At 46.0% G+C, this 15,628-nt stretch overlaps 1 protein-coding gene across 1 annotated transcript; it reads right to left on the bottom strand.

The window, feature by feature from the left end:
* Nucleotides 1-10,547: 10,547 nt before the first annotated feature.
* S100A11 (S100 calcium binding protein A11) lies at nt 10,548-15,084 on the bottom strand. The gene is made up of 3 exons (XM_005541838.4): nt 14,977-15,084; nt 11,694-11,846; nt 10,548-10,869 (listed from the first exon to the last, which is right to left on the bottom strand). Exons 1-3 carry the CDS (start codon nt 14,977-14,979, stop codon nt 10,708-10,710), a joined length of 318 nt encoding a protein of 105 aa, XP_005541895.1. The 5' UTR covers nt 14,980-15,084; the 3' UTR covers nt 10,548-10,707.
* Between the last annotated feature and the right edge of the window lie 544 nt (nt 15,085-15,628).

Below are 15,628 nucleotides of genomic sequence, written 5' to 3'. Positions count from 1 at the left end.
TTACAGGCATGAATTGCCAAGCCCGCCCTGCATGAATTTCTTATTGCTGCTGTAATAAATGACCACAAACAACTTCTTCAAATAACCCATATTTATGATCTTAGGGTTCTGACGATCTGAAGTCCAAAAGAAGTCTCACTGCACTACAGTGAATGTGTTGTTGACAGGTTTGCGTTCCTTGCTGGAGGCTGTGAGGAGACTGTGTCATTGCATTTTATTTTATTTTATTTTATTTTTTATTTTTTTGAGACGGAGTCTCGCTCTGCCGCCCAGGCTGGAGTGCAGTGGCCGGATCTCAGCTCACTGCAAGCTCCGCCTCCCGGGTTTATGCCATTCTCCTGCCTCAGCCTCCCGAGTAGCTGGGACTACAGGCGCCCGCCACCTCGCCCGGCTAGTTTTTTGTATTTTTTAGTAGAGACGGGGTTTCACCGTGTTAGCCAGGATGGTCTCGATCTCCCGACCTCGTGATCCGCCCGTCTCGGCCTCCCAAAGTGCTGGGATTACAGGCTTGAGCCACCGCGCCCGGCCCGTGTCATTGCATTTTCCAGCATGTGGGGTTTGTCCACATTCCTTGACTGGTAGCCCTCCCACCTTCAACAGCAGCCATGGACACTCAAGTTATTGTCACATGGCATCCTTCTGACATGGACTGTCCTTCCTCCCTCTCTCATTTCTATGCACCCTTGTGATGGCACTGGGCTTTCCAGGGTAATCTGCCTGTTACAACATCCTTAACTTAATCACCTCTCCAAAGTCTCTTTGACATGTAAAGTAACACATTCACAGGTTCCAGGGAATAGGATTGGACACCTGTAGTGGAGTTTATTTTTCCTAATGCAGCCACTCACTTCGGTGAACAAATTTCTGCAAGCCCCTCAGTCGGTGCTAGCCCCTCACTTCTGAAAGTCAGTGAGTTGAAAGCAACTCAGTCCAATGAGCAGCTTTGAGTGCCAACCAATCAACACCAGCTCACTTATGTCTGAGCCCTTCACCAGTCTCTGAATCCCACACTTTCCACAAATTCTACATAAATCAGCAGTCCAGTCTGCTCAGAGAGACTTTACACCAGTAGGAGAAGCATAATTGTATTTCTATGTGATTAGGATCTGTTTTTGAGGAGACCAAGTAAGATGGCTCCAGCTGTAGGATGGAACCTCCACAGCCAATCCTGGAGGCCAGGGCAGCACGAGCCTTAGGCCAAGCTCGGATATGGGGTGACCAAAAGTCAGGAACCACCAGTCTCCCCTGGCTAACAACTGGCCCCCAGTCTCCTGGGAACTTGAATATTCCAGGTGCCCCACTTCTCTACAGGGGAGTTCCATGGGGAAGGACCATGCTGTTTTCTTGTGGCCCCTAAGGGCGGTGCACAAGGATTCCCATGGTCCCAGGAGCTGGGAGCAGCAGCGAGGCCAGGCCAGGCCAGATCCAAAGAAAAGCACTCAATTCCCCCATTTAGCTGAAGGTTCAGAGCCAAAGGTTTGTGGGACCCCAGGTGCATCCACTCTGCTGCTGCCTTTCCCTCCTTACCATGTGGTCTTTGCTTCCTGTGAGATTTCTGCAACCAGAAGTCAGCCTATTGGGAAGTAAAAGCCACACCTAAAAACACTAAAGAGACTAGCATTAGTATTGGTGCAATTCTATGGTCTGCAATGGATTACCTAGGATGCAGCTGGCACCTGGGACACCTGGCTAGGGCCTGTCCATAGAAAAGCTACCCCTATGCCCATTTAGACCTAGATGAAGGTTGCAGGGACCTAGCTGCTCACCAAGAGATTGACTCTTACCTGAGTGTCTGGAGCCTCAGTGCTGCAAGTTCTTGGCCTACACCGTGGGGGCGCTGCTCACACCCAGAGTCCAGGGCTTTCAGTGGAGTCTCCATAGCTCTAACACTGATTCCTCCTGGTTTGGTGCACCAAGGGCCACCTCCCACAAAGTGGGCAGACGTAGAAAGTTACCAGATACAAAAGGTAAAAATTGCAAGGCATTGCTGGCTCAATGAGGACAGAGAGTCCTCTCTCTATTATGATTTGGATGTGAAGGGAAGATGTCATAGGTCCTAAACATTGCAGCATGGCCAGCGTGTGCTGCCCAGGACCTGCAGTGCCGTGGTCAAGTGGAAGTTATTTTACTTCAGTAGAGGACAGTGTTCTCTTCTGGCCTTTTCCTCAGTGGCTAGATCTGTATCTCTCTCTCTCTCTCTTTCTCCCCTCTGCCCTCCTGTTCCCTGGCCCCCTTTGTTTTCTCTCTCTGTTCCCACCCTGCTGCCCCCTTCCACCTGCTTTCTCTTCTTCAGCTTTCATCGTTCATCCCCCTCTGCCCACCCATATGCCCCAGGCTAAGGCCCCTGCCCTGTCCTGGGTGAGGAGATGTGTATGATTTTAGGCATTGCCCTCTAGACGTGTCCATGATGGGGAAACATGGCTCAGCTGCCAGTATAATGGTTTAAAAGAGTGGCCTTTTTGAAGGCTTTTTACATCTCCCATTCTAGGATCCTCTAGGACTTAAAATGTATGGGCCACAGTGGAATTCTTGGTTCCCCAGGACCTTGTGGTGCACGCCTTCTTTCACTGAGCATTCATAGGCTGGCTATTAGGTGCCAGGCCCTGCTCTGGGCTAGGGTCCCCATTGTGAGCAATCCTCAGTTCACTGCCGCACGGAGCCTACCTCTGCAGGCATCAAGAGGGTGGGGCTGTGAACCACATCTACCAGTGCTGAGCATCAAGGACGATGACGGCTGAGAACAGCCTGCTGGATTTGGCTATAAGGTAGGTAAGGACTTGTTTGATTCTGGGGAAAGCAATTTTAGCAATGGGGAGGAGAAAGCGTTGCTGCAGGCAGCTGAGGATGCTGAGTAGTGAGGAAATGAGGAGAACGGTGAGCTAGCATTTATGAAGCAACCTTCGCTTCCTACATGATATTTATACTTTCCCCAACTTTCACATTTGTGTTTCTTCCCTTGCCAGAAGTTAGTCTCTTTATGGACTGGACTTGTAACGTTCCTGAGTCATTGTCTTTGTTTGCATTCCTACCAGAATCCCTAGTGACTCTGCAGATCATGTTTAATGATAATGTTGACACTAAGTCATTGTGAGGATAAAATATGAATCTGCTAACAGAAATGTTTCTCTCGGTGGAGAGAGGTGGGGCCAGGAACTAGGACTACTGCAGCTTCTCTCCGCCCTCACTGTCTAACCTTACAGGCAGCTCAAATCACTCAGAATCCAGTTTGCAGCCAGTGCAGACTTGCCTCTCCCTCCCAGTCTTCTTTCTTGGTGGTGACTGGGAGAGATTTAGGAGATTAATGAGGGCCAAGAAACAAAGCATGAATTATCACGGTTGCTGCACAGGTGTGGTCCTCTCAGTCTCTCTGCCTGAATTCCCAACACACCTCTCACCAGGTTGCTGGATGGTACAATAGGGTCATTGTAAGGTGGGTGGGTGCAGTGAGTCACCGAGGTCTTCCTGAGGTGCAGTGGGGCAGGGAGCGATCTCTTCCCTATCGCTGGAGCTGGGCCACAAACTGGTGGTGGAATGCCCAGCTTCGGGGTCCATTTGCATGGCTGTATATTTCAATTATAGAGTCTCTACTAGGTTATTTTTTTTTTCATATACTTTTGTTCTTGTTTTATGCATTCGATCTATTGCTTTATTTATTTGACCATTTTAAACACACTTATGCTGACATCCTTCCAGATTGCTCTCCCTTTTGTTACCCGGTGCGAAATCTCTAGTCTGTTGTATGTACTTGTCATCCCTCGTGTGCCTGTGAGCCCATTCTAAGTGTATTTATCTCCTGTGGACATCTCCAAATGTCTGGAGGCGTCTCCACAAGGTGGCTTTGCATTTGTCTAGGGTTTTATGGCCCTTACAACGCTGGGGTAGTTTTTGGTTAATTTCTTTAATAGTGTGTATTTGTACCCCATGCCTTCTGGGAACACAGGTGCAGTGCTCTGATTTCTCTCAGATGACTTTGCCTCGCCCCAGGGCTCATTCTGTGTCTTAAGAGGTGATGGATTGAGCTTTCCAGTCTCCATCAGTGATAGGGCAGCTCTTTAGTAGCTCTCTCCTTTCACTGAGAGTTCAGTTCTAGTTCTCCACCACGGCCTGGGCCACGTGGCCTCCACTCTGGGGCACTGTGACAGCTATCAGTTCCCTTTGTGCTTCTGGCACCTGAATAATTCTCTTTCTGCCTTTTGATTGACCAAGTATTTTAACTTTTTGAGGGGAAGGGGAAGATTCTATGTTATCCAGCATTATTTGTGGTAGGAAAGGGGCTTTCTATAGCTGCTCCATGCTAAATCTTGGCAGAAGTCCTACCACTGTGGCCCAAATCTCCATCAAAAGAGATAGATATTTGCTTGATTTTTTTCTTCTTGTTTTTCTTCATTAAAAAAATGTACGTTGGATTTGGCTATGATTTCTTGGATATGACACCAAAGGCACAGGCAATGTAAGAAAAAACATGTAAATTGGACTTCATCAAAACTAAAAACTTTTGTGCATCAAAGGACACTATGAATAGAGTGAAAAGGCAACCCACAGAATGGTAGAAAATATTTGCAATCACATATCTAATAAGGGCTTAATACCCAGAATATAAAAAGAACTCCTACAACTCAACAAAAAACAAACAACCCAACACAAAATGGGCAAAAGACTCAAATAGACATTTCTCCAAAGAAGATATACAAATGGCCAATAAGCACATTGAAAAATGCTTAACATCACCAATCATTAGGACAATGTGAAAGGAAACCAAAATGAGATACTATTTCACATTCATTAGGATGGCTATTATTGTAGGATGGCTGTAATTGTAGTACACATTAAGTACTAGCAATACAAAGATGCCTTTAATTAGGTCTCTGTTCTTGAACGCAAAGTCAAGACAGAAAAGACAGACAAGTAAAACCACTATAAGTAGAGTGGCAAGTGCTATGATAGAGGCAAGAATGGAGTGCTCTGGAGCATAGAATAAGAGCATTAAAATCAGCTTTGGATAGGGGTCTTAGGAAAGGCCTTCTTGGGGAGATGATAGTTACACTGCTCTACAGGACAAGTAGAAACAGGTGGAAAGGGGGCCAAGGGCTTTCAGGGCAGCAAGAAGAGCGTGTGTCAAAGCGCAGAGGCACATCACTGTGACATCAGTTCTAGCCTTGGTTGGCAAGGTGGGCAGGGAGCAGACCACAAAGGCTCTTGAGGGCTCTAGGGGATCCTGTATATTCAGAAGATCCAATGCCTGGTTTTACACATGGGAGCGATACCAGAACATTTGCCTTTAAAAACTTTCTTTGATCACAGGGTGGAGAAAGGAGTGGAAGAGGTTGAACTGGACAGGGAGAAGCTTAAGATAGTTTATTGCAAAATGGTAGCGGTCCTCTTTTCTAAAGGGTAGGGACCTGTAGTTGGTTTGGTTAAGTTAAAAATATTGGTGAAAATGGATATTTATAAAAGGGATATTTAAAATATTTACTTTAACTTAAAACATGTATATTTATCAAAATTTTGCTATATTATCTTTCTTGCATAAATCACACTCACAGTGGATTTTAGTACAATTATTGCTACGGTTTGGATGTGTTCCTTAATTCATTAGCAGCGCAAGAAGGAAAAAATCAGGAGTCGTTAAGTCTCCATGTTATTCCTTTAGCAGGTGCACCCTGTATTAAAAAAAGAAGTATCACTATCCCCAAAAAACAGCGAGCTAGGGAAGAGATGGAAAAATATCAGGCACCCTACTGGTCTGTTTGCTACTTTAACAAAAAATTGGGCCATGCACGGTGGCTCATGCCTGTAATTCCAGCACTCTGGGAGGCCGAGGGGGGTGGATCACGAGGTCAAGAGTTTGAGACCAGCCTGGCCAACATGGTGAAACCCTGTCTCTGAGAATACAAAAATTAGTTGGGCATGGTGGCACATGCCTGCTACTCGGGAGGCTGAGGCAGGAGAATCGCTTGAACCTGGGAGGCAGAGGTTGCAGTGAGCCAAAATCACACCACTGCACTCCAGGCTGGGTGACAGAGCAAGACTCCATCTCGGGAAAAAAAAAAAAAAAAAGAAATCACTGGCCATGGCTTTAAGACACCAGGCTAAAGGGAACTAACCAGAAATCCTTTACTTGGGCCCTCAAGTTTTGGTAAGTAAGATCTAATGGTACTAAGCTTCTAATTCAAGATTCAGATCAACAACCCCCTGTGGAGTACCTCCTATAAGCAAAGTGAGTAGTAGAGAGAGACACCAGCAGGAAGGTTTGGTTTGGGGAGGAGATAATGAGCCCAGTGAGGGCACATCGTGTTGGTCCTGTTAGTAATGCCCAGTGGGCATTCACAGTTTGAGTTTGGAGAGAAGATCTAGCTTGAGAAGCAGAGGGAGAGAGAGAGAGAAAGAGAGAGATGAGGGCCTGGGAATGTGCCCATATTAGAGAGACCAGGTAGTGTGATGGTTAATATTAGGTGTCAACTTGATTGGATTGAAGGATGCCTAGATAGCTGGTAAAGTATTGCTTCCGGGTGTTACCATGAGGGTGTTGCCAGAGGACATTCACATTTGAGTCAGTCGACTGGGAGAGGAAGACCCACCCTGAATGTGGGTTGGCATCATCCATTCGGCTGCCAGCGTGGCTAGAACAAAGCGGGACGAAGAAACTGGCTTGCTGAGTCTTGTGGCTTTCATCTTTTTCCCATGCTAGATGCTTCCTTCCTTTCCTCCTGCCCTTGGACATCAGACTCTTTTCTCTCATGCCTCACATCCAAACAAATCCCCAAGCCCATGTGACGCTTCACCCAAATATCCTTTGAATCCATCCCCAGCCACCCACTCTCCTGGCCACCACCACCTCTGATCTGGATACTGCAGCAGCTTCCTAACGCTCATACTCTTTTTGCTTTGCCCTGGCGCAGTGTCTGAAACATTACATAGATTCAAATATCCATTGCATGATGCAATGGTCAGGAAGGATGAACAAAGGCTGCTGGGCCAGTGACTAGTAGGGGAAACGTTTCAGTAGAATGCTGAGGGCAAGTGTTAGAACTCAAGGGGTTCAGGACTGAGTGGTAATAAAGCAAATAGAAGCCTTTGGTGTAGACACATACAAAAGCGCAGTGATTTTGACGAAAGGGAAATATTTAAGGCAGCAAATTGAGGGTGTGGAAGTGTTGAGGAGTCTTTTGTTTTACTTTTTTGGTTGCAGAGAGCAGATAATCCTTTAAGGAAGAGTATAAATTTAAGATGATTTAAAATGTAAAGCAATATAACATTCATTACAGGAATTATTAGGGGATCATCGGGAATGTATTTTAAGAATTACAAGTGTGTGTTAGCTATCTATTATTGTGTAACAAATTACTACAAACTTAATCACTCAACACAATTTCGCTGTCTCACAGTTTCTGTGGGTCAAGGGTCTGGGCATGCCTTAACTGGGCTTACAGCCCAGGGTATCTTTTTTTTTTTTTTTTTTTTTTTTTTGAGACGGAGTCTCGCTCTGTCACTCAGGCTGGAGTGCAGTGGCGCGATCTCGGCTCACTGCAAGCTCCGCCTCCCGGGTTCACGCCATTCTCCTGCCTCAGCCTCCCGAGTAGCTGGGACTACAGGCGCCCACAACCGCGCCCGGCTAATTTTTTGTATTTTTAGTAGAGACGGGGTTTCACCGTGGTCTCGATCTCCTGACCTTGTGATCCGCCCGCCTCGGCCTCCCAAAGTGCTGGGATTACAGGCGTGAGCCACCGCGCCCGGCCTCAGCCCAGGGTATCTTAGAAAGCTGCAGTCAAGGTGTTGCCCAGGGCTTGGGGTCTCACCTGAGGCTCAATTGGGAAAGAATCGCTCCCAAACTCACATAGTTGTTGGCAGGATTCAGTTTCTCGAGGGCTGTTAGCCTGGGAACATTAGCTTGTAATTGGCTGTTGCTCAGGGGCATCCTCAGTTCTTTGCCACGTCAGCCTCTCCAGACTTGCTTCATTAAAACGTACAAGCTGAGAAGGGAATAGAGACCCTGCTGGCAAGATGGAAGACAGTCCTATGTAACCAAATTGTGGAAGTGACATACCATCACTTTTGCTGTATTCTAATGGTTAGAAGCGTGTCATAGGTCCTGCTCACACTCAGGGGGAGGAGATTGCACAAGAATGTAAATATGAGAATGGGGGATTATTGGGGGTTATCTTAGCATTCGCTCACCACAAGCTGTATTGCAAGAATTTAAGAGTAAAGATAGCTCTTAGAATGGGAACACTGACATAATGGGAACCGGAAGAAATTTATGAAGATACCGTCCCACCCCTACATCCTACCTTCTTCCTTCTCATCACTTCACAACCTTTTCAAAGGAGTAGACTACTTTGTACTGCCTTTACTTCCTAATTTGCCCTTTAAAACACCCTCCCCCCAAACGATTTTGATGCAGGTGGATTAGAGACCATGTTTTGGGAAGTTCTTCTCTGCTCATTTTCCCTGGGTAACCTCCAAACTCATGACTTTGGTCTATGTGCAGATGACATACTATTCTATATCTCCAGCTCGGCTCTCTCTTTCTCAAATTCCCAGTTCATCTGTTTAACCTAATATCCCATAGCTAGGATTTTTATTGTTGCAAGTGATAGAAAATTCAATTTAAATTATTTTAAGCAAAAGCAGGGACATATTGACTCATATAGCTGCACAGTCAAGGCACAGCTTTAGCTTTAGCACAGCTTAAGAATTACAACTGTGTGTTAGCTATCTGTTATTGTGTAACAAATTACAACAAACTTAATTACTCAACACAATTTCACTGTCTCACAGTTTCTGTGGGTCAAGGGTCTTAGCGTAGCACTAGGAGTTGGTATCTTTTTAAAATTTCTTGGCTCCGTTTCTCCAATGTTGGCTCCACTCTTAGATCCCTTCCCTGTTGTCTTGAGATGGCTATTGGCATGTCTAAGGCTACAAACTCTCAGATTACAATCCACCGAGAAGGAGGAATAAGCAATTGCCTTTATCCCAGAATTTTCAGCGAAGGTACTGAGATTCCTTTTATTTTGACCAGCTTAGATCACAAGACCACCCTCGGCCAATTGCTGTGTCCAAAGGAATGCAGGGCACTCATTAGTTTCGGCATAGGTGTATCCTTGACTCTTAGAACTGGGGAAGAACCCTACCCAAACTAAGAACACCAAGAGATGGGGAGTGCAGAGCAGGGCTTGATTCAGGAAGAAGGGGAGATGGATGCTGCAAAAACAAGGAGCAGGCACACACAAGGAACACATCTCAAATACAACATGGTTTGTTTATTTATTTATTTATTTGAGACAGTCTCATTGTGATGCCCAGGCTGGAGTGCAGTGGTGCGATCTTGGCTCACTGCAACCTCCGCCTCCTGGGTTCAAGTGACTCTCCTGCCTCAGACTCCCAAGTAGCTGGGATTACAGGCGTGAGCCATCGCACCCGGTCCGTTTTTCTTGTAAGGTATAATTTAATTAATTATCCCATAAACCAGTAAAATATGGGTGTGAAGAGATAGTTTTTATCTTTATGAAAGTCAAATTGAATTCTTTTCAAAGACTTGATGATTCAAATGTGCTGAAGATAATTGCAGTTGCTGCAGGTATAGCTGAGACAACTGTAAACGGCTGAGGCAGTGGCTCACCCTAAGGCGCTGGCCTTCATTTTGGAATGTCAGAGCCAAAAATGACCTCAGATGTGGTCTAATCCATTTCACTGAATTTATGAAGGAATAAACCATGATCTAGAGAAATTTTTGCCAATTAGTTAAAACTCATATAAATGGATAAGGAATCAGAAGTTTTCGGGAAACACATCAGTTCTTCCCTGTGCTTCTTAGGAATAATTGCACATTGCACAAACCTGCCCCTTTCTCTCTCCTCTAATCTGTCATCTTTAACCCTGGGTCAGTCTTCTTACCTTCTTTCTGGGCTCTCTTTCCCTGCTGCTTTATCAGAGGGTTTAGAAAATTAAAACTAGTGTTAACACTAGCTTAAGCCAAACATGAAGACCTTGGCAACACGAGCCTCCTTTCTATTCCACAAACAACCCAGATCCTTCTCATCTTTGGAGGACCTCTGCCCTTCCCATTCCTTCTCTTTAAATGCCTTCTCCTTCTTTTCAAATGTTTGCTCTTTCTAGTTCTTCTTATCTCAGCACAAATGGCATGTCCTCAGAATAGTGCCCTCTCATTGTCCCCATGAATCTGTAACATAATTGTAATCTGCCCTTCCTAGGATTTATTATACTCTGATAGTCCTTTGTTTATTTAGTCATTGTTCTCTCCTCCTGCAACTAGAAGTTACACTCAGTGAAGGCAGGACCTTGTCTGTCTTGCTGGTTGTATTCTCAGGATCTGACAGTGCCAACAGGGGTAGCAGTGAGTAAACAATGACAATAAGTGACATCTCTCCATCAGTCAACAATTTAGAAATGAATCTGGCTGTACTATTAGTCATGATTATGTATACACCCAAGATGCATTTTTCTTATTTACTATGCAGCTTCTATCAATCTAATTTATATTCCTCCCACTTTCCACCCTCCCATGCACAAATTCACCAACTCTCCAGTTCATGTTTTAAAAAAGTGACATTGTTTTATTACTATTGGCAGGTGGGGCCTGCATGAGGTGGTTGGTATGCTGGGCTCAGGGGATGTGTGGGCTATGGAGATGATGACAGAAAGGCTGGAAGGAAGGGGATGCGTTTGAAGGCCAGGCCCAGGGGGTCCTCAGATCCGCTTCTGGGAAGGGACAGCCTTGAGGAAGGAGTCATGGCAAGCCATAGCTAGGCCACCAATCAGATTCAGAAATTCTGAGAAATCTAGCTGTCCATCACTGTTGGTATCCAGTCTCTTCATCATGCGGTCAAGGACGCCGGGGTCCTTCTGGTTCTGCAGAGATGATAATAATTATACCTTTATATTGCATCTTCTAAGGTGCTTTCAAATATGCTGCCACATTTTATTCTCACAGGAGTATAAGGTACAGGATAGGGATTATTAATATTCCCATTTTCCAGATGCAGAAACAGACTAAAAGAGGTAAAGTGACCTGCCTAAGGGGCAGACCTGGGGCTTGGACCAAAGGTTTTCCCACTCCTTGTCCAGGGCTCTTTCTATGACATTAGGGGCTATTCAGTTTTGTAAAGCCAGCGGAACACTTCTTTCAAGTGTTGCATGCAACTCCAATAGATAAACTGCATAAAAGTGCAACGGGTCCAGGTGGAAAAAGGCCACAGGCCCTGCCTAATCACTCTCATCCTCCACTTGCCCAAGCTGCCAACGCAGATACACACTTAGAGCCACTGGTTACATATGGCTATTTACATTTACATTTAAATTAACTAATTTAGAAAGTCAGTCTGTTAGTCACACTAGCCACATTTCAAGTGCTCAGTGGGCACATGTGGCTGGTGGCTACCATACTGGATAGAGCAGATATAGAATGTATTTCCACCACTGCAGAAAGTTCTATTGGACAGGGCTGCCCTAGAACCTTTGGGGTGTAAGAATAAAATTTGAAAACAATTCCATTATGTCATATACCATTTCATATATCTCTCTTCCTAAATGGAAAAACTCCTGGCTTAGAGTGAGTTAAAATGAAGCAAGAGTGTGGGGCGTCAGTTGCTGGTCTTTCATTCCTGGCCATTCTGTCAGGGTCTCGTTTCATGATGTGGGTATTTTGGGGAAGTGGGGGAGACAGGGACCAGTACCTTTGTGAAGGCAGCCAGTTCTGTATTCATGAAGCTTAGGAACTCCGTCTTGGAGAGAGTGTAGTTATAACCATCCTTTCCGGCATACTTCTGGAAAACAGCAATCAGGGACTCGATGCACCGCTCAGTTTCTGTAGGGCTGGAGACTTTTGCCTTTGGAGAAAAAAAATGCAGGGCTCAGACAAGGGAAGATGTCAAGGGCTGGATACTGCAGAAAACTCCACGGAATCTTATTTCAGGTCAAAGCAGTTTCCCAAAAGAGTGAGTCATTTTTTTCAGGGGGCTGAGGGGTTCAAGACAACCACAAAAAGTCACACTCTGTGACCTTCCGTCCTACCCCCTCCACATGTTTATTCCAGGTGAAATATATGGAGGGTAAATGTGGGGCATTGTCGGCATGTTTAAAAGCAGTAGACTGCCTAGATGAGAGTGAGGGTGACAAGGTTTACTCATACTTTTAGAATGTGTGGATAAATACATGTGTAACTCTATATCCACAAATCCATATGCACACCAAGCACTGTCTATAGGTTAATAATTTCCAACTTTCCAAGAGTGTATGGAGGCTTTTGTGATTAATGAAATGTCAGTTCTTTTTAAAGCAATACCAAATTCCTGGGACTCACACATTTCCTTAGAGAAAACTAAAAGCATAGCTATCATTGTGTATGCAGTGGGAGAGAGAACTTTTTAGATGTTTGAAAATGGCTTTCATATTTAAGAGTTAGGAATCATTAATCTTAGATGTAAGAAAACGGACAGGAGAAGGAAATGGATATGACAGAGCCAGCCCTGGAATCTGGGCCTCTCAGTCCCGTTCTGCAGTCCTTAGCCTTGCAGGCTTCCACTTCCTGGTGAGAAATAGTGACAGAGAAGGTGGAGCTTCTCTGGAGGTCACTCCAAACCAGGAAGCTCTCAGGTTGTTGCTTACACAGCATCTACAATGTAAGATATTTAAATCTTGTACTGGGCTCATCTTTCCTCACAGCAGAATTTTTCAGGGAAATTCTACAGGGCCCAGTCATCCGGTTATTCCAGCAGGGACTTGGGGTCCCAAAAGTGAGGAGCTGTTGGGCTCCCTCTGGTGGATAGAAGCCGCAATTACAGACTTCCTGGGAAACCGGCCTGACCACACCCTTCCTCTGAGACTTCACCTCCCAGCATTAACAATGATTTATGTTTGGATGGTGACATTTGCAATTTAGCATTTAGCCTTTCGTTTGTTCTTAGGATGGACTTCCTGGAGCTCAGAGCTACAGGCTTTCTCACTCCGTAATTCACACGAGCTAAGAACTGATCTGAGCCCTTAGCTACACAGCTGCAGATTGATCCCTCCTTCCTGTACAGCCTTTATGCTACAGAGATCCTAGCTGAGATCCTGCCTCCCATTGCATCTTACAGCATTAGAACCCCTGAACCCTAACAGTGGTGGACTTTTACCCAAGAATCACATGATTGGAGAATGACTTTTTTTGTTTTGCCCTAAATTGAACTTTTCCTGAAGAAAAAAGAAAAGTGTTGGTAGGTTCAGGGGCCTTTAGGGGAGAAACAAAATACCACAGCCTAGAAACAGATGTGTTTGTTCTGTTACAACATGCCCTTTATATCAGGCCTAAAATCTCCCTGTCTTACTAAGGTATCAGATGACAGGAAGGAGGCTGGCTGGCAGGCCACACCAGGCTGAGGAGCGTGGGCTTTGTCACCTTTCTCTGGAACTACAGATTCTCCCCCTGCCCCTTTTCCTTCCAGAATGCAGACAGTTTTGTTTTCCAGTTTCACAGTGCCTTTCTGTTACACATTTTTCTCTCCTTAACATCAGTCTTGATGTAATTTAGAGATTACCTTCTTTTGAAAACTGTTGCTGTTGCTATCAGCCACAAGAAAATTAAAACCTCTTTGCATTTCCTCCCAGAGGTAATTCTCCGAAGTGAAAGAAAGAAATACAATTATCAAATTACTAAAATGTAATGGCATAATCTTTAGAGCTCCAGGGCACTTTGGAGATGGGTCCTGAGGACGCCCAGAGACCGAAAAGCTCTGCCCATGGTGGAGCCGTGGCTGAAGGAGAGAACAGGTGCTCGCCACACCTCATGGCACTCTTGGAGTCTTATTTGGTGGGGATGGCGATAGCAAGGAGCAAACATTATGATAAACGGATACTGTGAAATAATTTTTAAAATGCATGCTAAGCGCTCAACATTTGAGGAAAGAATAAAAAAATACAATGAAAAGGAAGTAGCAATTTTAAAAACCTCAACTATTGTCTTCTCATTCTTAACCAACACCCTCCGGAGCTTTCTGTCCCTGCTGTAGCAGGACTGCAACCCCAGACAGTATGGAAGGGAATGGGCGTGGCTGTGTTCCAGTACTTCATTTATAGACGCTGAAGTTTGATTTCCACATAATTTTCACATGTCAGAAAGTATTTTTCTTCTTTTGATTTCTTTCAACCATTTACAAACGTAAATTTTATTCTTAGCTTGTGGGTAGAACAGAAAACCCGACTTGGCCCGCAGGCCAAAGTTTGCTGGCTCTCTTCACTAAGGAGAGGTAAAGAAAGAGATTTTGGAGGTGTAATTATGGAAAATACGAGTTCAACCGGGAGATGAAAGGAGATAAGAAGAGAAAAATAAGTTACGGAGCGAGTCCCTAAAAAGATGGTGGGGTAAAAGGAAGAGGAAGGAGAGGGCTCAGCTGGGACCGGGTTCCTCCCACATTCTTGGCCGCAGTGCTGCCGGCGGCGACGGGCTAAAGTTTCAGTCCCGTTGGGTCTTGGCCGTCGGCCGGCTGCTTACTGAAACTTTGATTTTTCCTGGGACTAGACGACCAAGTTCTAAAATGTCCCTTTTCTGGTCTACAGAAATAACTAGTGACCCTTCGCAGCTTTCCAGCCCCTTGCCTTCAACTTGCTTCTAGGCGTCCCTGGGCTCCCGGGAGAGCACGGGCGAGGGGCTGCAGGCACGGACCCAGGACTGGTCCCCGCCCCCGCGCGGTGAGCTGCCAGCACTTCCTCTTTCCCAGCCCCGGGCCTTGTCGTGACTGGGAAGGCTAAAGAACCTCCGCTGCTACCCTAGGCTGTCACCACAGGGATGATTTTAGGGCTTCTTCCTTCCATCCCTTCTTCCCTTAGTTCCATCCCACGAGGCTGATTTTTCCTGCTGTTTCCTGCCACGTCCACACATAAGTCAAAGATAAAGTCGGCTGGGAAGTATGTGTGTGTTTTTTAAAATTCTTTTTCTTTTCATGTACGAAGAAGACGAAGAAGAAGAAAAGCGAGGCTTACCATGTTGGAGCTGAGCGAGGCGCGGGAGGCTGTGGCTGGGAGCGGCGCTGAGAGCTCTGTGCGCGCGGCGTGCGGGTCTGCAACCTCTCCCCGACCCACGCCCTTCCCGGCCCAGCCTTGCCCAGGCCTTACTCAGACAGCCTCCGCGCCCGCCCCGCCCCGCCTCCCGGGCTGGGCCTGGGACGGCGGCCTGCGCTAACCACAGAACTGCGCTTTAAGAATCAAACCCACCGTCCTCTCCAGAGATTTAAGCAGTCTCACTCTCCCTCCTTTCCCTCTTTTCCCTCCTCTTTCCCCCCGGCCCTCTCCACCCCGTCCTGTGAATCTTGAAGATTTTTGACTTTGTAGATTTACAAGTTTTGCACAGTAGTCTTCAGGAAGTCTGTCCATGTCCGTGGGTCTTTCATGAGCTCATTCTGGGCATTTAGGTTAGATAGGCAGAAAGGTCTCTTTTAAAAACAATAGTGGGCCGGGCGCGGTGGCTCAGGCCTGTAATCCCAGCACTTTGGGAGGCCGAGGCGGGCGGATCACGAGGTCAGGAGATGGAGACCATCCTGGCTAACACGTTGAAACCCCGTCTCTACTAAAAATACAAAAAATTAGCCAGGCGTGGTGGCGGGCGCCTGTAGTCCCAGCTATTCGGGAGGCTGAG

Source organism: Macaca fascicularis, chromosome 1 (genome assembly GCF_037993035.2).
Source record: "Macaca fascicularis isolate 582-1 chromosome 1, T2T-MFA8v1.1".
Lineage (NCBI taxonomy): Eukaryota > Metazoa > Chordata > Mammalia > Primates > Cercopithecidae > Macaca > Macaca fascicularis.
The sequence above is the reverse complement of the archived record's forward strand: the minus strand, read 5'-3'. Positions and strand labels throughout refer to the sequence as shown.